We start from the raw sequence: 26,702 nt of genomic DNA on the forward strand, positions 1-26,702 counted from the left end.
CGGTTTATTAAAAATTAAAAAAAAGTACCCTACGGTTTGGTTTGCAAATCCCAGGCCATATTAAATCTTTGGGTTCTGTTTTGCGTATTATCCCCGCCCCCCCCCCCCCCCCCCCCCCCCTCCTCCTCCTCCTCCCCTTTCCCCCGTCCGCGTTTGAGCGAACGGGCAACGCCGCTAGTGAAGGTAATCAAACGTTATAGTACCGTCGGTAAACGTCGAATAATTTGTAAAGTAGAAAGAGCAAATCTAATACCATTGTACTATAAAATTAATTGTTCATCTTTTCAATGGGCCTTCTCTATTCTTTAGTAACCAGACTGTTATGGATACAGGGATTCCTACTACCGTTGTTATTATAAATTTACTGTTGATGTCAAGAAGACTCCTTTTAACCAGTATCCCGCTACCAAGAACTCTTCAGCAGTATTATAGTACTACCATTAGGTACGCATTGGGTCTTGGAATTAGCCATAGATAACCGGTATACCAGGCACGGAAATGCCAGTCTATTTGAAATTATCTATTAATATCGAGCTGTCCTGTCTGAGAAGCCTGACAAGCGTTCCGTAACACAATTTAGAGCCGGAATATGAGAGTGCTGTTCTCCCCTTGAATGCGAATCCTTATGTCCATTAGGCCGTATTCAGAACGGCAGTTGATTCTCAAGCCGACCCAGTCTATCTAGTACCTCAACTCCATGCACACATGCAGTAATGCTTAGCACCGTAAATAACAGACATCAGACAATGAGGCAGCTATGATACAATAAAATTATGCCGCACGCTAAACAGTAGCGGGCGTTTGTCCCTACGACCTTAGAGCGCCTCGATCGCCCTCGCCAGGACATCCATGCTTTGCAGACCGACATCGTTACTCTTCTCTTCATCGAGCAGCGCGGCAACGTCGCTCAATATACCCAGAGGGATGTAGCAGCCTTCGCGCGCACGTTCCAAGCTTTCCTTGAGCCTACTAGTGTGCTCCCACTCCTTAGCGGCCACTTCGGCTCTCTCGATAACACGGCTAGAAATGCCGCACATTGCTGCGCAATGCATGCCGAAGCTTCCTTCTGCTACGCCATCTTCGAGTTTGTATAGGAAGGTGACGCGCCGCTGCTTCTCGTCGACGTGTATCTGCATGCGCTTCGCTCTGATCTCGGGATGGTTTTCGAACTCGGTCGCGAGCGAGTGGTAGTGCGTAGCGAAGAAGCCGATGCATCCTATATGCGTAGCTACGTGGTGTAGAACAGCCTGAGCCACAGCCACGCCGTCGTAGCTGGATGTACCGCGGCCAAGCTCGTCGAGGATGACCAAGGACCGCGGCGTAGCTTCGGAGAGTATCTTCTTAGTCTCCGACAACTCGACGAAGAATGTAGATTGCGCCGCGAAGATGTTGTCATTGGCGCCGAGCCGCGACATGATACGATCGCAGGGGGTAAGCTTGGCCGAAGTAGCTGGCACGTAACAGCCAATCTGCGCCATGATGACCGCAATGCAGGACTGCGCACGGGTATTAGTGTTGGGCCTAACAGCGGGAAGGATTGCAGGCTTACCATTCGTAGAATCGTGGACTTACCCGCGGCATTCGCGCCCGTCAAGAGGTCGATCTTGGCCGAATTACCGCCCAACATGATGTCGTTAGGAATGAAGTCGTCGACGGTGTTTAGCATACAGGGGTGGCGTAGCTCCTCAAACTCGACAAGGCTGCGCTCCTCGTCTACAAAGACGGGACGGCAGCTGGGCTCGCCTAAGGAAGAAGATGCTTTGGCGAGGCAGAGTAGGCAGTCGAGCTGAGACGTGATACGGATGGCCTGCAACCAAGTATCATAGTCGACGTCAAACCGTTGCAAGAGACGCAGCGTGACTTCTCGAACAAGCTGAGAGTGAGTCTCCTCTGCTTCCTGCAGCTGCCGTACGAGATCGGTTAGCTCCTTAAAGTAGTAGCGCTTGACACTCGAGGTAGCAGACATCTGCTGCCAATCCTTGGGAACCTTGACGGTTTTTGGGGCCTCGATCTGGTAGACTTCCTTGCCCACGTCGGCGAACTTGAGAGATTTGTTCTTCAGCTCGGTCTTCTTCTCGCTAAGCAGCTTTTGGAGATCATCCTTAATCTCGAGGATCCTGTCGTGGCTCTGATCGAAATCTTCCTCGATCCCGCGCTCGGGGACCAGGATCTTTTCCTCTCGAGCCTTCTTGCGGTCGAAAGCCGTCTTCCAAAACGATAGCGGTTCGTTAAGGTTTGGCATGGACGAGACGAGGCGATCGATCAGGCTTTGTCCTCCGCCGAAAGCATCAAGAAGGCTTACCGTGTACTCGATCTGCTCGAAGCCCTCTAGGACTTTAACAAAGTCGTCGGGACGGCACGCGCCGGCGTGGATTCGCGAGATGAGACGTTCTAGATCGGGCATCCGTGTCATCTGCGAAGATAGCTGCTCCCGGACGGTCGTATTGGCATTGAGCATATCAACCGCATCCAAGCGCTCGTTGATCTTTTCGATATTACATAAAGGGTGGCATACCCACTGGCGGAAAAGCCGCTTGCCGAAGGGCGTGACGCAGCGGTTTAAGAGTGCGAATAAGGTTCCGCCAGAGCCCCCGTTTACGGAGTTGGCAAAGATTTCGAGGTTAATAAGGGTCTGGCCGTCGAGGATCAACGTGCCATTCTTGTGAATAGGATTGTACCAAGTGAAATTGCCCTGGGATAGAAGGCTCCTCTCGATCTTGAGGACTCTGAGATACTGAACTAGAGCGCCGAGCGCAGACATTAGCAGCTCCTTGTCTTTCGCCTCGGCCAGCGTGCCAGGCCAACGCTCCTCTGCGCCTTCGGTCTCGGCAAAGTAGCCGTTACAGTCGAGTTCCCTCCGGGTGAGATCGGCTTCCCAGAACTCGCTGCCGGACTTGAAGTAGTTCCAGATGGTCGTGGGTGAGGTGTTGTTCTTGAGAATACGCAGGGCCTTGGTCGAGATGCGAGACTTTTCGAGGATCAACTCCCGAGGGCTCGTCTGAGCAACCAACGTCTCAAATTTAGTCAGGTCCACGTCGTCCTCGAACTCGGATACGAAGAACTGGCCCGTGGCAGCATCTACAAAAGCGATACCAAACGCCGGGTGGTCATCAACGACGGACTCTTTAATAGCAACGCAATACGTTGCCATATCGTCCTGAAGCATGCTGCCATCGACAAGCGTGCCACCCGTCAGGATGCAGGCTAGTTCTCGCCGAATGATCTTGTCTTGCTTCTTGGCCTTGACGTCTCCTCTCTCGCGCATCTCCTTGCCCAGTGCAGTTTCCATCTGATCGACTCGCGCGACCTTGTAACCCTTGGCTATAAACTGGTTAACCCACATGTCTAAAGAACTCTCCGGAACGCCGACCATGCGCATGTTGACGCGGTCAGTAAGCTTAAGGTCGAAGAGCTGGTGACCGATAGTGGCATCATTTTCGTAGAGCTCGTAGAATTTGCCCTTCTTGAAAAAAACCACCGTGTCCCACAGCTTCTGCTTAATTTCCCAGTACTGCTTCTCGAAGGCCGAAAATCCGTTCCACGCTAGGGGCGGAACGTATACGGTTGCAGGATCGTAATCCGGGTGGCCGGGCGGGTTCCGATTTATGTCCTTAATATTGGCGAGCCATGGATAGCGCTCTTCGGGTTCTCGAGTGTGCGCCTTTTGCTTTGCCGAAGAGGGCTTGCGCGTAGATTGCGAAGCCGCTCTCGGTTTTACCGGATCGACATTATCCGGATCATAACGCCACTGCTGGGCAGTCGACGTCGACGGCACATCATCCATTATCATCTCGTCGCCAGCGTCCTTTTCAGACTGTATACCATCCTCCTGCTCCGGGGAAGCGTGTGCTCGCTTTCGGGCACTTTGAGGTTTCGAAGGACGCTTTCTTTTCTTGGCTGGAGCATCCGAATCGTCGGAAACTACGAAATCGGCCATCTCGTCTGCGACAGGATTATCAGATTAACATGTCGCGTTAGACTAATTGATACTGTTGCAGAAACTATACCATCTTCTTCGTCCGCAGCGACATCCTTGCTCTCTTCATAATCACCCTCTTCCTCGTCTATAACTCTGGATTGCTGGCGGTTACGGCGTCGAGACTGGGAGGCTTTCATGCTTACGAAAACATCCTCGTCGTCGTCAGATGACTCGGCGTAATTGACTGTCTTTCTAACCTGCGAAGTCTTAGCAAAAACAGGAAAAGAGGGCGTCGCATTCCGCTACCTTGCGAGTTGGGCTGCTGCTCATGACGGCTCGAGAGGAAAGGGGCTGCCTAGTGCGTCAGCGAAAATAACATGCGAGGGCGAGTCGTCGTTAAGTACCTTTACCGTAGCAGCCGAGCCACGGTTTTCCTGGGAGCTGGAAGGCTCTAAAGCATCGCTGCTGGGTACAGGGGTGACGGTGGAAGGCTTTCTGTTCGACTTTGTCGTCTCTTTGAGACAGGATGGCGTAGGAGACGAATTCGGGACTGGGGAGGCTTTCGCAAAAAAACCGAAGAGGGTCTGCTGCTTTCCGGTGGCCGTTGAGGAAGTCGAACCGGGTTTCCTAGACATGGAAGGCGTCTTCCTAGCTGGAGTACGAGACTCGCCCATCTTGATTCTTAAGACGCACAAGAAACAACCACTAAAATGGAGACACTACGGCGCGGAGGGCGGATATAGTCGAAACTTGGATCAATTGAAACGCATACGCGGGTTACGAGTAGCTATAGTCACTAGAAACTATAAGGGCCGTACTAAAAGATGGCCGTGACCAGTTAGACAGTTATAAAGTAAATATTGTCTACCGGAACACCGTCTAGTCGTTGTTGAGTTGGTGGGAGCTGAAATATAGAATCAATGGTTTTCGCACTCGAATTTCAATTATGGGAAAACGCGACTTGGCCTAAGCTCCCCGCATGATCCGCGTTTAAACGCGTCGCGTGTTCCTTCTCAATTAAAAAGATACAAAGCACATGTACGGATCTGTAGCGTACGTTAGTACCTGAATTTATGCACTATCTGTTGGAGACTCAAACAGGGGTCTATAAACTAGCGCCATTCATAGGTACCTAACTTTAAAGTCAACCTTTGAGTTGGCCATTCATCAAAATATAGGAGGTAGTATCACTTAAATCATGTATGTAAAAACGGCTGGTAGCGAACGGCACAGGTAGTTTACAAACCCTTGTTTGGGTCTCTAAGAGATAAGGAGGTACTTTATACTTGTAACTTACACGAACAATCAATTCATTCACGGAATCACTTGAGGAAACTCAGGATCCATACAATCTATAAGTACATTCTAAAATACAAACCATCGTGCAACTGTATATTTACATTGCCTCGTCCTCGTTCCGGAACTCCGCTTACGCCATTGCTCACCCCGAGATTCTAGTCCTCATCGTTAGGAAACTCTGACTATCCCCCCATCTCCAGATTTCATCTCATCAAGCTGATTCGGGATTTGATACATCCGATTCAGACTCTGATTCGGACTCTGATTCGGATTCGGATTCGGGTTCGGGTTCGGATTCTGCTTTGGGAGCCGGGTAGAGAAGATAGTCGTCCGCAGAAACCAGTGGCGCGGTAGACGAACCAGCAAGATGATTAGGCTTAAGTACTCGGCGTCGACCGTCGACCACGACTTCCGTCTTGATATCAGGTTCTACACACTCTACAGCGATGCGGGCGTTGTAGTCAAACGTCGCCATCAACGTCCACGCGTTGATACCGGCCATCTCGATGCGGTACTGATATGGATTGACCCACTGCGAGAGATTCCAGAAGCCCATCGAGAAATCCTGTTGTGCTCCCTGGGCTATATCAAGGTAGTAGTTCATGATGCTTTCCAGCAATTCCTTGACGGCCGCGAAGCAGCGTTCTCCCGACGTACATTCGCCGATCGGCATGGGGCTAATGCTTCCCTTCTTAAACGCCAACCTAGACGTATTAAAGCCCGCCCGATTAAAGAATCTCCGTACCTGTCTCTCTAGTCTCTGTCTGCGCTCACTAATCGGGTAATGTTTTCCATCATCGTGGCTCTTCGGATGACGGCGGGGGTCGTATATAGTAGCCATCGTGACAGTTTCGAAGGAGTCGGGAGACGCATCCGTACTGTCGGCATACCAGACGAGCAGGACGTAATCGTATCCCCATTCGTCCTCCACCCAGAGCGGCCAGATACCCCAAGGCTTGGTCTTGAATCCCCCGTACACGTCCTTGCCCCTCTTCTCTGTCTGGCGCTCCGTCTCCTTGAAAATCGCCTCCTGATGGCTCTCGTCTCGGGACCAGAGGGCTGGCCCGTTTGGAGGATATACACTGACCTCAGTCTGGACAAAAGGGGGAGAGCACTTCCAGAGGTGATCGGTTGCGACGTCCAGAGCGCACATGGAAATCGGGGCATTGTGGGCAAGCTGAAGAGTGCTAAGTCCGAAAGTGGCCCGGTAAGCGTCGTGAATATAGCTTGGATGCGGGACGTTCCTCTTAGTCTTTCGATCTTCAGGTATGGATATATACGTTCCATCGCTTACTGTCCAGCCGGAACTCATACGCAGCTTGTAATCCCTCGCCGAAGCGAACGGCTTGTCGAACAACGAGCGTGTCTTGCGAGCAGGCTTCCATAATTCTGGCTTGTTTGATTTTGGCAGGCCTGGTTTTGACAAGCCTGGTTTTGACAAGCCTGGCTTTGACAAGCCTGGTTTTGACCGACCTAATCTTGGCGGGTTTCTCACGATGCCCATCTTGCCCACGTATAATAATCTCAGATGATTAAAGGATATACTTATGACTGTTAAGTAGATATACGGCGATGCCTGCGGCGATAAGTAGAGTATAGTAGTAACAATTAGCAACTCCGCTGCTAGGTCTTGCGGAATACGTCAACTTTTAGGGTGCGTTAAAATAATGAGTGATCAAGATAGGAGCACATTCCTAAGAACGTAGTCGTGCGGGGCTGAATTCAGACAAACCCCTTTGTCACCCGCAAAGTTCGAACGGCCGTTATAATACAATCGTAGCTTGGGCTTCCCTTGTTCTCGGTGATGGTTCCGGTTAGGGCCAACCTCATATTGAGACTTTAGACAATGACATCCCTTACTGCTTTCATCTTGAAAACCCGCGCCGGAATAAAGCAAGATGTCGCTTCTAGGATATCACATAAGTGCTTTAGCAAGGCGATTATGCCTAGAATTGAGCTTGCTATGACCCTACGGAACATAATACTCGAATTGGGATGAAGAGATCATCCTCGTGTAAGGCTTGAAGCACCAGTGGCATCAGATCCCCCGACACGACGGACCAATTCCAAGCATCGCTGTTACTACGATATATTTAAAGAGTCACGAAAAGTGTACTGGAGACCGAGTTCTTTGGGCTGCTAAACACTCATTATCTGTAGCATAATACCACAAACGCGTTATAAGTCGAACAAGATACCCAGTATTGCAGATAAACAGCAATGTTCGTGAAGTTCCACTCAGCTTCTTGTAAGGTATAGCAAGACACTTTCGCTTTTTAGATAGGCTTTACCTATAGTAGAGCCGATATTAAGCTTTGTCAAACCTCATATCACATGTCTAGTGACATGTTCATCTTACCTAGATAAAGTAAAAAACAAGGTCTTGTCTACTAGATATCACGAAACCCAATTGTTATTCAAAGTTAACTAGGCCCTAAAACTCTAGATATTAGGAATGGGTTAAATATGTCACAGATGATGATGTGATGATACGTCGAAAGGCTTTTGCTGCCGCTAGCAGCCGAAGAGGATATGTTTACTATGATTCCCAGGGGAATTTCGCTTTGTTTCCGGATAGGTCGTAGTATTTCATACTCCCTTTACAATATTATGTAGTAAATACCTAGTTTGTATCTACGCGGTATACGTCGGCACTGGCCGTTTCGAGAGAAGCTATACTGATACAGATCAAAATTGGCGAGATATGATATCGAGTAAGCCCTCTCGCGAAACGGGAACTCGTCCCAGGCTTGGCTATATTTTTCCCAATGTGCGTTTAGATAGAATGCCATATATTTATGAGTCCTTCGCCCTATAAAGAAACATTCTGCTCCGTCTAAACCAATTAAGACCCACACGGCTCTTGTATGTTGCTCAAAATCCAGAAAATATTTCTACTGCGGGTATATACGAGAGACAATGGCAAATGGTGGTCCAGGTGCCGATTTAGCAACCAATGCTAAACAAGCCGAGTGCCCTTTGATAATACACATGCTGATGATGATGGTTTACGGGGCTTCTAGGCACTAGGTTAAGAGTGAATAGACAAGAAGCCAAATGCCGCATCTACAAGAAGTTGATGCCAATTATTCCTTAGTTTAATCGCCCGTATTGCCCTACCAATACGAACGTTTAAGCACCAGAGACATAACCCAGCCTGAATTCGGCATGTCTCCATATCTCTTTGGGCGTATGACAAATGGTGGTACGGGCTAATTGCTGCTTATTATATAGTCCCGAATACTTCGGTACTTACCTTAATATGTGGCTTCGTGGGAGTTCGGTGTAGATAATATTTCTTATGATATCAAACTTGATAATTGCAGATTTCCCATGATCTTAATGCTATACTAGGGATAAACATTCATGAGGGCCTACTTATATGATGTGCTTTTTATTTTAGAATTCGGACGTCCTCTCTGACGCCAACGGCTACTATTAAATATTTACTTGATGTGATATTTTGAAAGATGAAGTATGTCGACTAATCTAAAAATTCTTCGTGCCATGAGGCAAAAGACGAGAAAATTTACGTGCTGGTCTATTTTTCATGATTCGTCTGCTACGAGTACGCCGCTTATTCTAAGACAAAGATGTCACTTTGACTCAAAGTCTCTGAGTCTAATGTCTAATGCGGAAAGTCCGTAGCATACGCCAGCGGTGGTCCACAGCCGCTGTTGCATGAACCACATGAAGGGTATCCACAAGGCCGAAGCGGGAATAACCGGAAATATGAACTTACCAATGTTAGGCTTTTGCTAATTCCCGAAAATTTGGTTGAGCGCAATCCTTCGGTCTAGTTACCGGACCCAATCACTTCGAGACTCCATTAGTATCGGTCTGATGGATGATAATTATCCACACCATCGTATTTTGACTGGAGCGTAGCTAACAGGCAACTTTCTGTTGGCAAGTACGCAACGATAAGCAATTTTCGTGTCTTGTGAGACGATCGGTAAATGTTGCTTTCTCCAAGTATGTGTCTCTAAAAGATCGAAAGATTTAGTTAGCAGAAGAATACCTGCGGGTTGATACGTAGAGGTGTGGAGGGCGCTACTAATTATCTCCCCTTTGACCTATACTTGGCAATGATCCTCGCCTGGCAACTCTCCGACATCATGCTAAGAAGATAGCTCCCGGTTTTACGCCTCCATGACCGACCATAAGCGAAGGTTACATTATTTCTCACTCACCGATCCCGTAACTTACATATGTTAGATGGTAGCTAGCTATATAAACGCACCAAGCCAATCGGCAAGGTTCGATGAAGCCTAGGTAGGTAGGAGCCCGCATTTCGGAACAGGGGACGTGGGTTTTATTCGCACTTCTCGCTCTCTGGTGGGTTTTATATCAACAGATCATATCTTCCCATCGACGCTCCCAGAGAGATTCCCGAGCGCAACATTGCGTGACATTATTTAGTCGTCCGGCGGATTTTGACACGTTGATCTGCCTTTAGATTTGGGAAGTCTCATCTACGCACAGCTAAGATTTGATACCCCGGTAAGGATGGAGCCGAAGAGGAACGGCGGTAGTTTCGCACCCGCTGTAACTGACGGACAAAAAGATCACCTAGCCCTTGACGCGGTATCCGGGAAGTACGCGTCGGCGTCGTCCGGAATTTCGGCAGCGTACTCATCAGCTCCCGCCTTCGATTCTTCCATCACGAAGGCCGAAATACCAGGATCGGTGGACCAGGAAGAGGTCGTTAACGATGTGCCATTGGACGCTAATACCCCTATTTCCTATCTTTACTTGACGTTCGACACGCCACTGCCATGCCTAAGTGCGAGGAGACCGCAGTCGGACCCCGGCGACCTTCCGGCGTGTCCTGACCTCTCTCCATACGCAGACCCGATGAAGTGGCCGTTGGCGCGCAAAGGGGTTATGGTGGTTATATCTTGCATGGCCACTTGCTTTACGGCGTACGCGGCCGGCGCGTATTCTGTATCTGCGGATCTGATCGCCGCAGAGTTCAACACTACACGCGAGAGCGCTCTGGTTGGCGTGACCACATTCTGCATCGGCTTCGCTATCGCCCCTATGATTTTGGCTCCGTTTTCGGAGATCAACGGGCGCTACCCCATCTTCGCCATTGCCGGCGTCATATTTGTAGTCTTTCAGGCCGTCTGCGGCGTGGTCACTAACTTGGCGGGTATGTTGATTGCCCGGTTTTTCAAGGGCGTCGGCGGAAGCGTGTTTAGCACCATGGTGGGCGGTGTAATCGCCGACATGTACGAGAAGGAAGACCGCAACATGCCGATGGCGCTCTTCAGCGGCGCCGTCCTGGTCGGTACCGGCCTCGGACCGCTTGTGGCTGCGGTAATGGTTCAGCAGTGGGGAGGCGAGGGCCAGAAGTGGAAATGGGTATTTTGGCATCAGGGTAAGTTGACAATTCTATATACCCATCTTGCTCCCGCTACTAAATACGTCGTGCAAAGGCGTGAGGGTGATTATATCTACATTAGATCGTATGCGATAGATGGTAGCTAACACCCTAGCTCCGCAGTTATCATAGATTTTATTTTGATGATTGCCGTTGTGGTATTTTTCAAGGAGAGCCGCGGCTCGGTGCTACTATCAAGAAAGGCAAGGGCATTGAATAAATGGTATCAACAGCTGGAGGAAAAAGGGGTGTTTGGAGTTTATATTCCCGGATCGAATGGTGACGCGGATATTATCTCGAGAGTAGTGGCGACCAGGAACAATGATACGTCGGCCAAGGAGAAGGGCCTGTCGGCGCTCACAGCGGAATCTAATCAGAAGGGATCTCCAGGGTTGCGGCGAATTAGATGGACCGTCAAGGAAGACGAGCAGCGGACATCCCTCGCCACGATGATAACCGTATCGTTATTTAGGCCATTCATGTTCCTCTTCACGGAACCCATCGTCTTCTTCTTCTCGCTGTGGGTATCTTTCGCATGGGGTATTCTCTACCTGACTTTCGGGTCTATTCCGCTCGTATTCCAGAGACAGTACAACTTTAACACCGAACAGTCCGGCTTCGTCTTTATCGCCATGATCATAGGCTCTATACTCGCAACTATCCTCGGTATATATCAAGAAGGAATGCTCAAACATCCCAAGTGGCGATCCGGATCAGATAGCTCAGAGACGGACAGCTCGGAGGACAGCTCGGAGATCGGTACAGGTACAGGTACAGGTACTGGGTTCTGGGCATTTGTGAGACGGAAATTCCCGGCCCAATCTCCCGAATCGCGACTCTATTTTACCTGCTTCACGTCAGTGCTGCTGCCGACAGGTCTATACCTATTCGGATTCGCGTCTCAGCCGTCGATCCACTGGATGGTTCCTACGTTTGCAATATTCCTCGCTACGATGGGCATCTTTTACGTATACTTGGCTACATTTAACTATCTAGCAGACATCTATCAAGCGTACGCGTCATCGGCGCTGGCCGCGCAGTCTTTCTGCCGAAACGTACTCGGTGGAGTATTCCCACTTGTCACGGGTTTGCTGATCCGAAATCTCGGAGAAGACGCGATGGGTGGGCTACTGGGCGGAATTGCTACCGTATTGACAATCGTACCGTGGGCTTTGGTCTTGTTCGGAAGTAGAATCCGGGCCCGGAGCTCGTTTGCTATTGTGAGAGTCCTTGATTCATTCGCATATTTGATCCAATCGCTAACAGTATACAGGCGCTTGAGCAAAAGTGAAGAGAATATAACGTATAGCTTTGTAGATGAAAGAAGGTATAAGCGCGAGCATGCTATATACAGGATATATTGTGCTAAATTTGGGAGAGAGGTCTAAAATAGACAATGAAGGACTTGAAGTAGAATAATACCAAACCGTCGGAGAGAATAGAAATCGAATAAAGTCTAATATGGAGATAGCGTTGCTTCGTGGACGAGTCTGAACATATTTGGGACGGGATGGCTGGTATAGTACTTTTGATACTCTCAGGCTGAACTTGCTTCATTGCCTAACCTGGACGGACGGTGTTGCCAATTCAACACCTGGGATCGGCGAGATAGTTATTGGTTATACCTTTTCCAATATAACTCTTCATCCAGTAAACAGGAGTAGGTGAATTTCAACATATAAAACTTTAGATTTCGTTTAGTGCATCAACTTTATAGATTAGATATGTAACTCCGGTACCTAGGTAACGAGATATGCACATAAGCATGAACGATTAAAATAGAGTTAAAATAACTGGCGCAGTTTACTAACAATTATGCTATGGGTGCGCCACCTTTTTTGACGTTATGCTGACGATATACATATCCTGCCCCACTGTGCCCCGCGGTGAATGTTTAGCCCCTCCAAAATGACGATTTTGCAACTCAGCTCTCTCTGGTATTTCCATAACTATTCTTAAACTTGTTCTGGGACACCCGCAAAATCTAAGCAACCCTCGCGATTAACGCAATACCGATCATGGAGGAAATTACGAAAATGTCTGGACCTGTTCCGACAAACTTTGATGCGGAAAATGCAGACAATTTGGAGGATGTAAGACTCCCTAGGCCATCTATCTAGATGCATCTGATAGCTAATCTGATTCCACGAATGACAGATCGAGAAGCAGTTTGCGGTCAAAGGTTTGCGTCGAACCAAATCTACTTTAGATATGATGTTCCAATCTTAATTCATGAGCGCAGCGGTGCAGCATCTAGAGACATACTGGTCTATTCTGGAAAAGGTAAAAGGTTCCTCGTTGCGACTCACCAAGATGGACGATGAGATATATGAACACCTTAAAGCCGAATTTCCCGAATTCGACCCCGCAGCGACCATCAACGAGGAAGAGATGAAGAGTAAATCGGGCAAGGAGCGGTGGCGCAAGTTCATGATGGCCTACGAGAAGAAGGTTGACGACTACAACTTTGGCACCATGTTACGAACGAGCCCTAGCGTAGAATACGAGCAGGACACGACGATATTTGGTATTTAGATTCACTCTCTTACAAAGTTGAGATAGGTCAAACCCCGCTCTGCTAACTGGTCCCCTCTCTAGTTCCGAGGATGCAATTCTACGCTGTCGAGATAGCAAGGAATAAGGCCGGCCTTAACGACTGGATCTACGAGAAGGCCAAAGGCGCGGGTAAGCCTTAAGACATAGTCATTATAAACGATATGAAAAATAAAATAGCCTCTCTCGCCGTCTTTTAAAATACCCAAAAGAGGACAAGAGGCGAAATAGGTGTAGGCGAACAGGAGCGCCGGAGCCTCACGTCGGCAACATGGCCAGTACCTGATATAGTAATGTGCGGATAGAAACGTAAATGGACGAATGGCTTCGAGCCCTAATCGGATTACTTCGGCGGTCTTGTATCCTAGTGAGCTGTCAGATATTCGACATTCGTCATGGTATAACAGTTTTGGTAACATTTATCATCGTTTTATGCGGAGCAAGCTTATTTCGAGATGCCCTTTATTCGATTTAGAACTAGTAGATAACACTCCAGCTCTGTTGGCACTGTTGGCACTATCGGCATCCCGACACCTTGTTTGCGGCTACAAAGCAAGAGCGGACAAAGGCCAACGTCACTGGGAGGCTGGCGTAGAACTGCTAACTAAATAAACGTGGTCCTACGATAATTCAGTTAAAACACTCGTGATACAATCTGGGCTGGTTCCTGGGCGTCTGCTCTCGCTCTTTTCAACAACTGATATCGTGCGAGCAGAACACTGCGTTCCTCTGCCTGTCATGTCTCGACTGAGTCTAAAATCTAGGGTCGGATCGAGCCCTCGCGATAGCGAAGACAGAGCGTCCGACTATGCGCAATCTGCAAGAATCGATTCACAACGCATGGAACCCCCCTCTCTGAGACACATTTTCGTCTTCGCGACATGGCGTCATTGCGGAATATTGGCTGCAGGCGTGGTGGCATCTTTGTTAGTGGGCGCTATGAGGGCAGCTTCTGCCATCCTCATAGGGAGAATATTCGCCGTCGTCGCCGACTTTGGCTCGGGGAAACTGGACGGGCCAGGCGCCTACGCTCAGGTCTCGTCCTGGTGCGTCATCCTGATGCTGGTTGGCGGAGCAGGAGTTATTGTTAACTTTGCCTTCATGTTCATCTGGTCCATCTTCAGCGAGGTCCAAGCCAGGAAGATTCGTCGCAGAGTGTTTGAGGCTTTACTCACGAAAGACATGGCTTGGTTCGACCTTCAGGAAGATGGGATCCCGAGCCTGCTCGTGAGAATACAAACGTGGGTACTGCTTATCTTAATCTAGTAGCCGCGCAAATTGCTAACCGTGTATCAGACAGATTAGAGAGCTTCAAGTAGCATCTTCGGCAACACTGGGGTCCATCGCAGCCGAGATGGCCACATCGATCGCAAATCTTATCGTCGCATTTTACGGCTCGTGGAAACTCACGCTCGTACTCCTCGCCACGATACCGGCTATCGTCGTCGTACCTTCTTTGCTGAGCGGTAAGCTGAAGGTGGCTATTCAAGCGCAGAAGCAAGAGCTCGGCCGGGCATCTAAGCACGCGATATCAGCCTTAACCGCGATAGACCTCGTAAAGGCCTTCAACGCCGTCGACCACGAAGTCTGGCAATATCTCCAAGTGATACAAAGGTCTATGGATACGTATCTAACTCTGGCAAGGGCGAGCGCGTGGCAAGTCGGTTATATAAGATTATGGCTAGACGGGATATTCGTGCTGGGGTTTTACTACGGTGCCGTCCTAGTTAACCAGGGGCTAAATCCAGGAAGCGTCGTGACAACATTCTACGCGGCTCTTGGCGCGTTACAGGCTATCTACACCATAGCACCGACGTACATCTCTCTGGCAAGGGGCATGGCTGCCGGCCAAGCTCTCTACTCTATATCTCACAACATCGAAGGCGGACGAAGGATCTATCAAATGATAGGTAGCTTCCGCCCTATAAATTGCTCTGGGAAGGTCGAAGTTAACGATGTGAGTCTGCCTTAACCACTCTCCTCCCCTATGTCTAACACCACGGTCTCTAGGTTAGCTTTGCGTACCCGTCCAACCCAACCAAGCTCGTTCTGAACAGGTGCTCTTTCTTGTTCGATCGGGACCGGCTATGCTTTATCGTCGGGCAGAGCGGTTCGGGAAAGAGTACCATAGGCAATCTGCTAGCGAAATTCTACGAGCCCCTCAGCGGAAACATATTGATAGACGGCCACGCGCTCAAAACTTTAGACTCCGAGTGGGTGCGGAGCAACGTCACACTTATCCAACAGGCGAGCGTGCTCTTCAACGATACCATCTATGCTAATGTTGCCATGGGCCACAGGATACCCACGGAGGTGTCTAGGAAAGGAGTTGAAGCGGCATGCAAAGCGGCCCTGCTCCAGTCGACGCTGATCGAGCTGCCCGACGGCCTAGATGCGTACGTAGGGACTGGCGGCATCAGCCTGAGCGGTGGTCAGAAGCAAAGGCTAGCCGTAGCGAGGGCAAGAATACGCGATCCGCCAGTACTCATCCTCGACGAGGTCACGAGCGGGCTCGACCCAACGAATCGAGGCCTACTTATGGATAGCATTAGGCAGTGGCGACGAGGGAAAACAACCATTATAATTACCCACGAAGTAGCACAGATCAACGATGATGATTACGTATACGTTATGGAGGACGCGCGCGTCGTACAGGCAGGCTTCCGTTGGGTTTTACAGCAGCAGAGAAACGGCATGTTTGCTGCGCTAGCGTCTTCGGCTTCAAACGACGAGATCAATGCAGATAAAGAAGTTTACGCGGATGTGCTAGGAGACAAGACAGGTGCCTCAGTAAGTCTCACACCGAGGAGCACCGCATTGCAGGATCCTACTTCTCCAGACTACGTTTGGCCTTTTGGAGGACCAGACGCCCTCTATCGGCGGAGCACTACCCCGGATGTAGGCGCGTCGGCCATACGGGCCCACCAATTTCAAGATGGGAGCAAAAACAGGGAACTTACTGGGTCGGGAGGCTTGGATACTTTAGACACGCTCCTAGAACCCCCTGATTTCTTCCGTAGGAGGTTCTCATCGCTGTGGTGGCCCGAGCATTATCGTCTATTCCACAGCGAGTCCAACCAGAAAAGGCCACTAAGCAGGAATAGCATACTACGCCTTCAGAAGCTGGGCGAAACGGTGCGAAAAACTCGCAGCAACCCTGCCGATAAGGACCGGCGGCGGGGACCTACGACTGCACCTGTAGACACTCTCGGGACTCACGACGGCGATAAATCTGAGACACTCTCCTTGTGGGCTATCTACAAGACCGTATGGCCATGCCTAGCTATGAAAGAAAGGACGTTCCTCATCGTAGGATCCTTTACGTGCGTCTTGCTCGCGGGCTTGGTTCCGGCCTTTTCAGTCTTATTTGCAAACCTCCTGGCGGTCTTATTCTCGACTGGAGACAAAATGGCCGCGGGACGGAAATGGGCTTTGTGCCTCTTAGCGGTCGCCTGCATAAGAGCAGCAGCGACGTACTTCAACCAGTATCTGACGCAGAGGGTGGGCCAGGCTTGGGTAAACGCCTTGCGTATTCGAGCGCTGAACAGGGTGCTACGACAGCCCAAATCGTGGTTTGACGAGCCGGCTAATTCGGCCATCCGCATAAACGAGTGCATGGATCGATACGCGGAGGAGATGCGAAGTCTCGTCGGGCGTTTCGCTCCGCAGCTGCTCGTCGTGACTATCATGGTCGTCAGCACTGTGGTATGGGCGCTGCTCATCTCGTGGCGGCTCACACTCGTAAGCCTCGCGAGCGCGCCCGCCTTCGTCGCAGCCACGCAAGGCCACTCCCTCGTGTCTCAGAAGTGGGAAAACAAATGCCTAAAAGCCGCGGACGACGTCAGCTCGATCTTGACGGAAACTTTTATTAACGTGCGCGTCGTCCGGGCCTTGACGCTAGAGCACTTCTTCTCGAATAAGTACGAAAGGTCTATTCGCAGAGCTTTCGAGCTGGGAGCCGAAAAATCCGTCTGGACCGCTATACCGTACGCCTGCTCGCAGTCTATGGTCTGGTTTATCTTCGCGCTCACCTTCTGGTACGCGATTGAGCTGCTTACAACCGATCGAGAGCTTACGATCCCCGCCACCCTGCAGGTGGTGAACCTATTAGTCCTGGGCGTCACTACCGCTTTTAGCATACTGGGTTCTATAACCGGCGTTTCCGCAGCACAAGCAACAGCTTCCCGGCTAATCCACTACGCGTACTTACCCCTGGACGCCTCTCACGAGTCGAGAGGCAAGATTCTACTCGTAAACCCCTTTCCCATCAGGATGGAGCGTCTGTCCTTCGCTTACCCGTCGAGCAAGCGCACTGTGCTTCGAAACCTCACCCTCTGTTTTGACGCCGGCACGTCTACCGCACTAGTGGGTCCTTCTGGTTGCGGAAAGAGCACGATCGCGTCTATCATCCTCGGTCTATATGCACCGGACCGGTCGAGAGGCAGGCGGAACAGCGGGGACCAGCGGCAGCTAACTTTCGCGTCCACGCCAGCAGATCAACTTGACATCGCCGGCCTACGGAGTCATATCGGTTACGTCCCCCAGATCCCGCTTCTCTTCCCTGGCACCCTGGCGGAAAACATCGCTTACGGCCTAGCGGAAGACTCGCCGCTGCTCACGCCTCAAAATATTCAGAGGGCAGCCAAGGAGGCGGGTATCCACAACTTCATCCGCACTTCGACGGCCGGCTACGACACGATCGTCGGAGACGGTGGACAATCGCTGAGCGGCGGACAGGCGCAGAGGGTTTGCATAGCCAGGGCGTTAGCGCGGCGACCTAAGCTATTAGTTCTCGACGAGCCTACGAGCGCGCTAGATGCGGTTAGCGCTAGAGACGTGCGGCACACGATAGAGTCTCTCATGCAGTCTACAAGGAAACAGGGCGCCGGCGGTAGCAGGGGAGAAGAGCTGTCGATTATTGTCGTCACGCACAGCAAGGAAATGATGCGAATGGCGGATCGAATAATTGTAATCGACCAAGGCAGCGCAGTAGAGGCTGGTTCTTACAACGAGCTGCTGGCAAAAAATAGCAAGTTCGCAGAGTTAATGAGCGGCGGTCTCTGGGCGGGAGACAACAGGGAAGATAATTCACAAGGACAGCAGGAAATAAGGAATAGTGCGTGGCTGGCTGCGGACGATCTTCCACTACGTAGCATAGGCCGGTCAGACGAAACCTACTCTGCTACAACACCTGGGTGGGCTGGCTTACGAGACGTGCAGTGGGCAGATGATCGAGGTCCATCTACCGGCGTCTTGAGCCCACTTACAAGCCCATTCGGCGCGTCCCGAAGAAAGGAGCGTAGGGACGATGGTGATTAAAACATAAACATACGAGTATATCTTGGGCGTTCGTCCTTGTAGATACAAGCATAGATCGTGATGGGTATTAATTAAAAAATAATCAATAAGCCCCGTCTAAGCTTTCAAATTGTAGAGGTTTTTTTTTTTTTTTTTTTTTTTTTTTTCTGTGCAATTTTGCAATTTTGCAAAGGACATAACTTAGGTACCTACATTTTCAATGTCAGAGATGGCTGGCTATTATATCAATTTGATATAGCTTTGCAGCACGCTGAATTCATCGGAGTCGGCAGGTTCTCAATATCAATTAGAAGCTATTTACATATATCAGGTGCTTCCGGTGTCAAAGTGACAATAACTATAGTTTGGGTATAGAAACGGAAATTTGGGCCAGGTGAGTCGCCTGTCAAATTAAAGTTCCTAGCCAAACCCGCGTCATCTACTATCACATGTATAAATTCGGTGTGTAAAATTGCATCATACCAGATCCATTACAAGTTACGTAGGTAGACACCTGAATCTAAGCGCCCAGGGACAGTTTATTAACAATCCTGACAGTACTTGTTTACAAACCTGCGAGTTGTCAACACTGCCTTTTGCAAGCTTGTTTGGGTACTCACCCGTCCCATACCGGCGGTCCGGGTATCGTGTAATTCTGCGACGGGTTAGATTCAGCACAGAGAAGGGTCTGGTATATTCCTACCGTTTGCGCCTTTATTTCATCCGAATATATGTCAATCCTGATCGACGGATCTGACACTGTTAGCCACTCTCGCTGGTCTGGGGGCGAGACGTACCATCTTCCTTATACGCCCCAGGGAACTTGGCGAAATACTCGGGTGACGGTACTGCTGTCCCCGTTCCGGTGATGTTAAGATGCGCGCACTCGGGATAGAACTGCGGCTTATTCTCTATGTGGATGCTCAGGATCTCATGCCTGATAATGTAAAGTCCCGGCTTGATGGTGGCTGGGATCGTGACGGACCATAGGTCCGGTGATCCATCCCAGTTCTGGAACTGCTTCTGATACCAGATACCCTCTACGATGTTGCCTTCGACCAAGCCCGCCTCCCAGATCTTGAAGAAGTCTAGCTGGTTTACATCGACGTCCTCGCACGACTCCCCGCAGTCGGCAAGCCAAGCCGACATGGGCCCATACGGATGCAGCCAATACCAATATACCGCCGTAATGTTATCCCCGGCTGCGATAGGTATATATGACGGCGGCGCCGTGCCTGGGGTGTTGCAGGCTAGGCCAGTGTCGTTTACGAAGAATATCGGGTCGATGCTCGCCCATATCCTCTGGACCATCCAAGGCTGGCCCTGCTGGTCTTCCAACGGCTCGTCCGGGCTGTATCTGTAACTTTAGTTAGCATCAGCATCGAACACCAGCAATACAAAATCTTACCCCCTGTACCAAGTATCGCCAACAGTGTAGTTGGAAAGGCCGCCGTGGGCAGCGACGGAGCTAGCAAGAAGCCCCAGCGCTACTAAAAGGATCTGGCTGGCCATAGTGAGGTGTGCTCTAACGGTGAGGGTTCGACGATGCTGGCAGCCGAGAAAGCATCACTAAGGAAGGAAGTTCAAGAGGCTACCACACAGCAACTACCGGTTGCCAAGAACCTGGGGAAGCTCGCGGCTTCTGCTCGAAATATCTGAACCATCTTGGAAGTAGGGCTAGATTCTGCAGACAAGTTTGGCCACCATCGAGGACGCAGTCGTGCGACGCTTTAACCACGTGCGGTAATTCGGAGCGTCTAACAAGCGGCTGGATGCAACCTCGTCTCCGGCTATTTTAAAGGCTGTCACCTTCGCATCTTTGGGGTTTACACGTTCTATGAATAGTAACCTTCTAATTAGCCACGTTTAAATCCTCCAAAACTTTTTAAAGCTCTGTCTTACGAAACCACGCCGGAGATGAGGAACTCTCTTAAAGAACCGTCAGGGGAGATAGGTACGTCTACGCCCCTTTATCCGGTCTATTCTTACGCTGATAAAAATGGATAAGTTTGAGAATTGTATAATTCTTCAACTCAAGGCTTGACACATGAGTCCCCCCATTGATTTCTTGTAGGGAGCATAGCGACGGTATTAATACTATAAGTGTACCCGGGGTTTCTTGGGTATATTGATTTTCATCACTCGATGCTACCCTACGCAAGGCTCCTGCGCGTCCTAACAGCGCCAGCCGTATTAGCCATATTATCCAATCTCTCTACGTTTGGAGATGCGGAGTAGATGCTCACCCGCCATCATCCCCAAAGTGCCAAGCGGATCTCGGTGCAAGGGGTTAGTCTTGCCACGCGCGACGCCGAGGTTAAACGCGCCACTGTGGTCGAACCGTCAGACCAAAAAGCCTTTATTGCGTCGTTTAGAGTGGAGTGCCACCCGACGTCTCGACTCGGCTAGAGCCGCTCGACCCCTATCAACTCGAAAAGGAGAGACACCAAGCCACTCCAGTTCGGGCATTCAGAGATCAGCCGGAAATCGACGATTGCGACGAGACGTAAACCGTCCCGCAGCAACAGCCAAACCCGGCGACATATAAGAATCGTCTCAGCGCCCCCAACCGCCGTTTACTAACCGACGAAGCATACTGCCCTACTTCTTCCCAGATTCCCAGAAACAGCGCCCAACATGATGCGCCGTCTGACTTCCGCCCTCCTCTTGGGCTCCACGGCTACCGCCTTGCCGTTCGCTGACATCTACGAGCGCCAGAACACTACCGACTGCGCCGTGAAGGACACCTACCCGGCTGTGAACTTTGCTCAGCTGCCCGACCCTTTTACTTTCGAGGACGGAACGAAAGTCGCTAGCAAGGCCGACTGGACATGTCGTCAGCAAGAGATTAGCAAGCTCCTACAGCAGTACGAGCTAGGCGTCTACCCCCCGCCCCCCGACAAGGTTGAGGCTTCCCTTTCCGGAAGCACCATGAACGTCAAGGTTACCGTCGGCTCCAAGTCGGTCACTATTAGCACCTCCATCAAGAAGCCTAGCACCTCTCCCGGCCCCGCCATCATCACCATCGGCGGCTCCTCGCTGCCCATTCCCGGCACCGTAGGCACCGTCGGGTTCAATAACGACCAGTTCGCCTCCCAGGCTTCCGGCCAGTCCCGCGGCCAGGGTGCTTTCTACACCCTCTTCGGAAACACCCACTCCGCCGGTGCTCTTACGGCTTGGGCTTGGGGTGTCGACCGCGTCATCGACGGTCTCGAGCAGCTCGGCGCCGCCCAGACCGGTATCGACCCCAAGAGGCTGGGAACTACGGGTTGCTCCCGTAACGGAAAGGGTGCTTTCATCGTCGGCGCCCTCGCCAACCGTATCGCTCTTACTCTCCCGCAAGAATCCGGTTCCGGTGGTGCCGCCTGCTGGCGTATCTCCGACTCCGAGCATAGCAAGGGCAAGAACATCCAGACCGCCGGCGAGATCGTCGGAGAGAACGTCTGGTTCAGCCAGAACCTAAACCAGTACACTTCCAAGACCAACACTATGCCCGAAGATCACCACTTCCTCGCCGCCCTCGTCGCCCCTCGCGGTCTCCTCGCCTTCGAGAACGATATCGACTGGCTCGGCCCCGTCAGCACGACCGGCTGCATGAAGGCGGGACGTCTCATCTACAAGGGTCTCGGCGTCCCCACAAACATGGGTTTCTCCCTCGTCGGTGGCCACAGCCACTGCATGTTCCCATCCTCCCAGCAGGCCGAGCTCACCGCCTACATCAACTACTTCTTGCTCGCCGGCACCACGGCTCCTCCCGAGGTCGAGAAGAGCAGCGCCAGTGTCGCCGTCACCGACTGGGCCCCGTGGGAGGTTCCGTCTCTTACTTGAGCGGGTAACCGGGTAAACGATAGCGGAATCTCTTGTACATAGCATACCGCGATAGCAGAGTGCTAAACTGCACAGTTTTGCCTTTGGTTATCTAGTCGTACGTAAACGAACGGAAATAAAAGCCGCCTGTAAAATTCCAGACTACCTCTTAGGTACATGTGATTTGCGCTTAGCCACGTAGCCACTCCTTTACCGTTGCTGCCGGATCTTCCTCCTGCAACCCGAGTAAGCCAATAGCATTTTTGTCTCCTGAAACTGCGTGACCAGCACCGTCCGCGTATATGCGACTCCGCAAGAAGTTGGAGAACGCGCTGTAATCCCCTTTGCTTAGCTTCTCCTCTCCGATCTTCTCCTGCTCCGCGGTGCTGGCATGCTCTACCTTCCACTTTTCGCCCGTCTCCGCTTCTACGATCTTTAGGATCTGGTTTTGGGACGGATTAAACGACGCGATCGTAAGATACTGGTTGGCCGTCTTCTCCGGCTGCGACAATATAGCGAAGATAGCCTTGCCGATGAACGCCAAATTTGACGCCTGGACCGGTTCGTCTCCGGAGTCGTAGATGGTCGCGGTCTTAGTGTCCTTGTTAAACCCTACGGTTCCGAATTTTAGCCCCTATGCATGTCGTCAGCGCACTTGGTTCTTCTTTGAACGACTTTATACGTACCCAATCGAAGAAAATCCCGCTGGAGACGCCGGTCCAGGTAAACCACGGATTCTCCCGAGACTTGCTAATGATATAATCGAGAGTCTTGACCTTCCCTTGGAGGATCTGACCGATCGGTGTGCCCTCTACGATTCTCGTATTGATGCCGAACTCGGACGGAATGAACCGCTTCACCTTGGCGGCGATAGCAGCGTCTACCAGCGGGACCTGACTGCCGACAGCCACCGTCGCGATCGTGGATACGACCGCATCTTGCCCCTGAAGCGCGGCGGTTAACGACTCGACAGACTGATAGTTAACCTTTTTAGCGGCCACGCCAGGGGGGAACGTGGCTGTCGACTCCTCACGGGCGAACGCGGTAACCTTGAAGCCAGCTTTGAGCAGCTCTTGGACGACCTCCTTGCCCAAATTCCCCGACGCCTAATAAGTTGTTAGTAAGGTCACAAACTTTGTTGAATCTACTCACCCCAACTACAGCCACGTTCTTGATAGAATCCGCCATGGTTTGTCGGAATGATTTGTTGCGAGTTTGATTCGGTTCCTAACGTATCGAGGGGGTTTATTCGTTCTAAGATAATTGCCGGACTTACGAGACTATTTATGCTACGAACCGCTAGCCAAGCGGGGGACTATCATGCGTGATCTCAAATACCTAGGCGTGCTCGGAGAACTCGAGCCAAGTCTGGAACTCCCGAGCGATCGATCAGGGTGACGCGTTAGTAGAGCCAACAATGCCGCATATAATTGGACAGAGGTGAGCTCATAAGAGGTAGTAGATTCGTAATACATGCACCACAAGCCGAGAGATTTATTAGGTGTACGTTATTGATAATCAAAGTCAGTTATTCAGAAAGATTTGATTGTAGATTCAAGTTTATCATCATGGTTTGATTAATAATGTTGCGGTTCGAACAACATACCCGCTCCCGCCAAGAATTAGCGGAATCGGTAATAGTAGTTTTAACCGCTATATTGTTTCTTCCTAAAGTCCGCCGCCGTGGTTATTATCCGATTTAGCATCCGGCTAGCCCTTGATTCTAGTTGGAGTTTTCTACTTTACGGCTTATATTTTTAAATGTAATGAGGTATAGGATAGCATTTGTACGTCTCATTGGACGAGTATCAAAGTACGAGATAGCGTCGTTTATGTCACGGCGAATACTCCATCTTGAATTATTGACAACCGAGTTCTTGTCTTAAAGCGGCCTAACTACTCATATCGCTCAAGCTAAGAATGCAATAATAGTTTCGCACAGGACTGCGCCTCTCGTTATTGATGCGAAATTGCTTTACCGCCACGACCGAAACTGCTCTCCCGCAGATCCAGACCTTGATTCGGCACTTTAACTTGAATAATATCCCTATTAATTTCACCCAGCACGGTCACGACGATGCCGACTTGTCCGGTTCGCCCTATCGTAATCAGCTCTTCCGAAAGTGGGGACCCGGAGGTAACATCCACTTCGGCTCCGATCTAATCAGGAAACCAATACACAATATCGGCGGTGATCCGCTAAGAATATTAGAGGAATTTGAAAATAATGTAGTTAAAGAGCGTAACATTACGAAAGAATTTCGAATCCCGGTTTTAGGTCATTTGAGATAGGTAATATTTTATTAAACGCGGGAAACATCTTCGTCTGGGATTTCAGTAAGTTCAACTCTGTCCGGACGAGCATCAGTCGTAATTTGGGTTGTGAACGCGTCTAATCCCAACCCAGTGTTCAACATGCCGTTAATCCCGGTTCTGGTATCAGCGTTTATTAGATCGTCACTACCGTTTGTCATAGTGGTATATACTCTTTGGCGTCGACGACGACCGAGTCTTCCAAATGTAACAATACTGCGGGGATTAGAGCGAACGCCAGACGATCTTTGGGAACCTGTGAGCTTGGAAACCATGGGTACGATGTAGGTTTTGAAAACGGAGCCTAGAGTTGGGATGCAAGCAATGATGATGCAAATCCGCAGCTCTAGTGTTACGGGCGGAGAGGAGTGCGCTGCAAATCCGGAGCAACGATAGCTTTTTCACCGTTTTCAAAAAACAGCTCCTCATTGAGGTAATATAGGTAGTCTGGTTTAATCTTCTTCTCAATCTCGACTGGAATTATGCCCATCTCACAACATCTGATCGTCTCCATCTTCAACCACGAGGGACGTTCCTCTGCGATGTACTTGGGCCAACTTCGGCCTCGGGACTGTTGTAATCGTAGGTCATACCGTCTGATCTCGGCTTTGAGGTAATCTCGGTAACGCTTAGGAATATCTGATCGTATTAAGCGTTTGCTTGCATCATGCCAAGCCTCCACCTCCTCCCCTGTCAATTATGCCCGATCCTTTGGCGCCATCAAGACCAACTTAGCAAAGATAACAACACTTTGTCTACGGCTCATTCGAAATTTAACGTCTCCAACAAGTTTTAAAGCAACTTGGTGGTCTTAATCCGATGCTATTAACACACTTTTATAATGGTCATAGTTAAGAAAAATGCTTTAACTTAACCATTAAGTAAAAGCAATTAATAATTTAATTAATTATAAATATATAAGTAAAAATAAGCTTATTTTTAAAAATTAAAAAATTAAATAATTATATTACGTTTTTATAATTATTTTACTTTAAAATTAATTTCGATAAATTTATAAAAAATACCGTTATATATAATTTAATAAAACGGTTTTAATAATATTAATTATATATTTATATAATATTAATTAAAACATATATTATTAATTTAATAAAAAAAGTTTATTTTTTATAAAATTATTTTTTATTACATTTTTAAATACGTATTATATTTAATTTAATTTAAAGTAATATTAATTACGTAATATATTTATTATTAAATGCGTAATATACGAGGTATAAAACGGTAAATATTTAAAAACTATTTATTTTTTTTTAATATATATTTTAATAATTTTATAAATTTTAATTTAAATTATATATAAATTATATTAAGATTTAAATAAAAAAATAATAAAAATTATAATTTAAAATATATATAATTTAATTAAAAATTACTTAAAATATTTTAAAAAAAAATAATTATATATATAAAATAATATTTTTATTAATATATTTTAATTTATTATATAAAAACAATTATATTTTTATTAAATAAATAATTAAAATTTACGGCTTTTTTTTATAATATTAATTATTTAATTATTTAAATTATAAGATTTTTTCTAAATTTATTAAAATTATATTTATAAAATTATTAAAAATAAAAAATATAAATATTATAAAAAATAAAAATTATTAAAAAAAGTTTTAAAATAATTATTATAATTAAAATTTATATTTTTAATTATATTCGGATTAATATTAATTTAAATTACATATATTTTAAATTAAAAGTTTATTAATGTTTTTATTTAAATTATAATATAATTTATATAAAATTTAAATAAAATTTTATAAAATTATTAAAGTAAATATTAAAAAAAATATAAAAAACGGTTTAAAATTATTTAATATATATCCTCGTATATTATATATATAATAATAAATATATTACATAATTAATGTTATTTTTAATTTAATATACATTTTTAACATTAATTAATAAATAAAAAAAATTAAACGTTTAAACAATTATAAATGTATAAATAAATATGATTTTATTTTTAAAAATTAAAAGTTTAAATTATTATTTTTATTTTTATAATTATATTAATTTAAAATTTTTATTAAATTTTAAAAAAAATATATTATATTAATTATTATTTTTATATAAATTTAATTATAT

General features: G+C 48.2%; 8 protein-coding genes across 8 annotated transcripts; 4 read left to right on the forward strand and 4 right to left on the reverse strand.

The window, feature by feature from the left end:
* Positions 1-478: 478 nt before the first annotated feature.
* F5Y00DRAFT_248997 (DNA mismatch repair protein Msh6) lies at positions 479-4,862 on the reverse strand. The gene is made up of 5 exons (XM_048009524.1): positions 4,324-4,862; positions 4,226-4,270; positions 4,008-4,176; positions 1,550-3,942; positions 479-1,496 (listed from the first exon to the last, which is right to left on the reverse strand). The coding sequence occupies exons 1-5, from the start codon at positions 4,591-4,593 to the stop codon at positions 816-818; spliced, it is 3,558 nt and encodes a 1,185-aa protein (XP_047860280.1). The 5' UTR covers positions 4,594-4,862; the 3' UTR covers positions 479-815.
* A 260-nt stretch (positions 4,863-5,122) lies between these two features.
* On the reverse strand, positions 5,123-6,837 carry F5Y00DRAFT_249002 (uncharacterized protein). Its single transcript, XM_048009525.1, has one exon. It carries the CDS (start codon positions 6,720-6,722, stop codon positions 5,430-5,432), a length of 1,293 nt encoding a protein of 430 aa, XP_047860281.1. The 5' UTR covers positions 6,723-6,837; the 3' UTR covers positions 5,123-5,429.
* A 2,197-nt stretch (positions 6,838-9,034) lies between these two features.
* Positions 9,035-12,259, forward strand: F5Y00DRAFT_249003 (MFS general substrate transporter). Its single transcript, XM_048009526.1, has 3 exons — positions 9,035-10,601; positions 10,728-11,824; positions 11,878-12,259. Exons 1-3 carry the CDS (start codon positions 9,728-9,730, stop codon positions 11,893-11,895), a joined length of 1,989 nt encoding a protein of 662 aa, XP_047860282.1. The 5' UTR covers positions 9,035-9,727; the 3' UTR covers positions 11,896-12,259.
* A 188-nt stretch (positions 12,260-12,447) lies between these two features.
* On the forward strand, positions 12,448-13,859 carry F5Y00DRAFT_249006 (DUF757-domain-containing protein). Its single transcript, XM_048009527.1, has 4 exons — positions 12,448-12,697; positions 12,762-12,786; positions 12,847-13,131; positions 13,203-13,859. Exons 1-4 carry the CDS (start codon positions 12,623-12,625, stop codon positions 13,298-13,300), a joined length of 483 nt encoding a protein of 160 aa, XP_047860283.1. The 5' UTR covers positions 12,448-12,622; the 3' UTR covers positions 13,301-13,859.
* Positions 13,860-14,719: 860 nt separating this feature from the next.
* F5Y00DRAFT_249008 (P-loop containing nucleoside triphosphate hydrolase protein) lies at positions 14,720-18,541 on the forward strand. Its single transcript, XM_048009528.1, has 2 exons — positions 14,720-15,114; positions 15,168-18,541. Exons 1-2 carry the CDS (start codon positions 14,776-14,778, stop codon positions 18,474-18,476), a joined length of 3,648 nt encoding a protein of 1,215 aa, XP_047860284.1. The 5' UTR covers positions 14,720-14,775; the 3' UTR covers positions 18,477-18,541.
* Positions 18,542-19,071: 530 nt separating this feature from the next.
* Positions 19,072-19,967, reverse strand: F5Y00DRAFT_266677 (glycoside hydrolase family 61 protein; the record flags this gene model as incomplete). The annotated part of the gene is made up of 3 exons (XM_048011973.1): positions 19,072-19,208; positions 19,253-19,812; positions 19,864-19,967. The coding sequence occupies 3 exons, from the start codon at positions 19,965-19,967 to the stop codon at positions 19,072-19,074; spliced, it is 801 nt and encodes a 266-aa protein (XP_047860285.1).
* Positions 19,968-20,901: 934 nt separating this feature from the next.
* Positions 20,902-22,377, forward strand: F5Y00DRAFT_201851 (carbohydrate esterase family 15 protein). Its single transcript, XM_048005363.1, has one exon. It carries the CDS (start codon positions 21,093-21,095, stop codon positions 22,281-22,283), a length of 1,191 nt encoding a protein of 396 aa, XP_047860286.1. The 5' UTR covers positions 20,902-21,092; the 3' UTR covers positions 22,284-22,377.
* A 3-nt stretch (positions 22,378-22,380) lies between these two features.
* On the reverse strand, positions 22,381-23,501 carry F5Y00DRAFT_249012 (NAD(P)-binding protein). Its single transcript, XM_048009529.1, has 3 exons — positions 23,415-23,501; positions 22,949-23,368; positions 22,381-22,896 (listed from the first exon to the last, which is right to left on the reverse strand). Exons 1-3 carry the CDS (start codon positions 23,448-23,450, stop codon positions 22,453-22,455), a joined length of 900 nt encoding a protein of 299 aa, XP_047860287.1. The 5' UTR covers positions 23,451-23,501; the 3' UTR covers positions 22,381-22,452.
* Between the last annotated feature and the right edge of the window lie 3,201 nt (positions 23,502-26,702).

The sequence above is a fragment of the Daldinia vernicosa genome, assembly GCF_022497035.1.
Source record: "Daldinia vernicosa strain CBS 139.73 unplaced genomic scaffold F5Y00scaffold_77, whole genome shotgun sequence".
Classification (NCBI taxonomy): Eukaryota; Fungi; Ascomycota; class Sordariomycetes; order Xylariales; family Hypoxylaceae; genus Daldinia; species Daldinia vernicosa.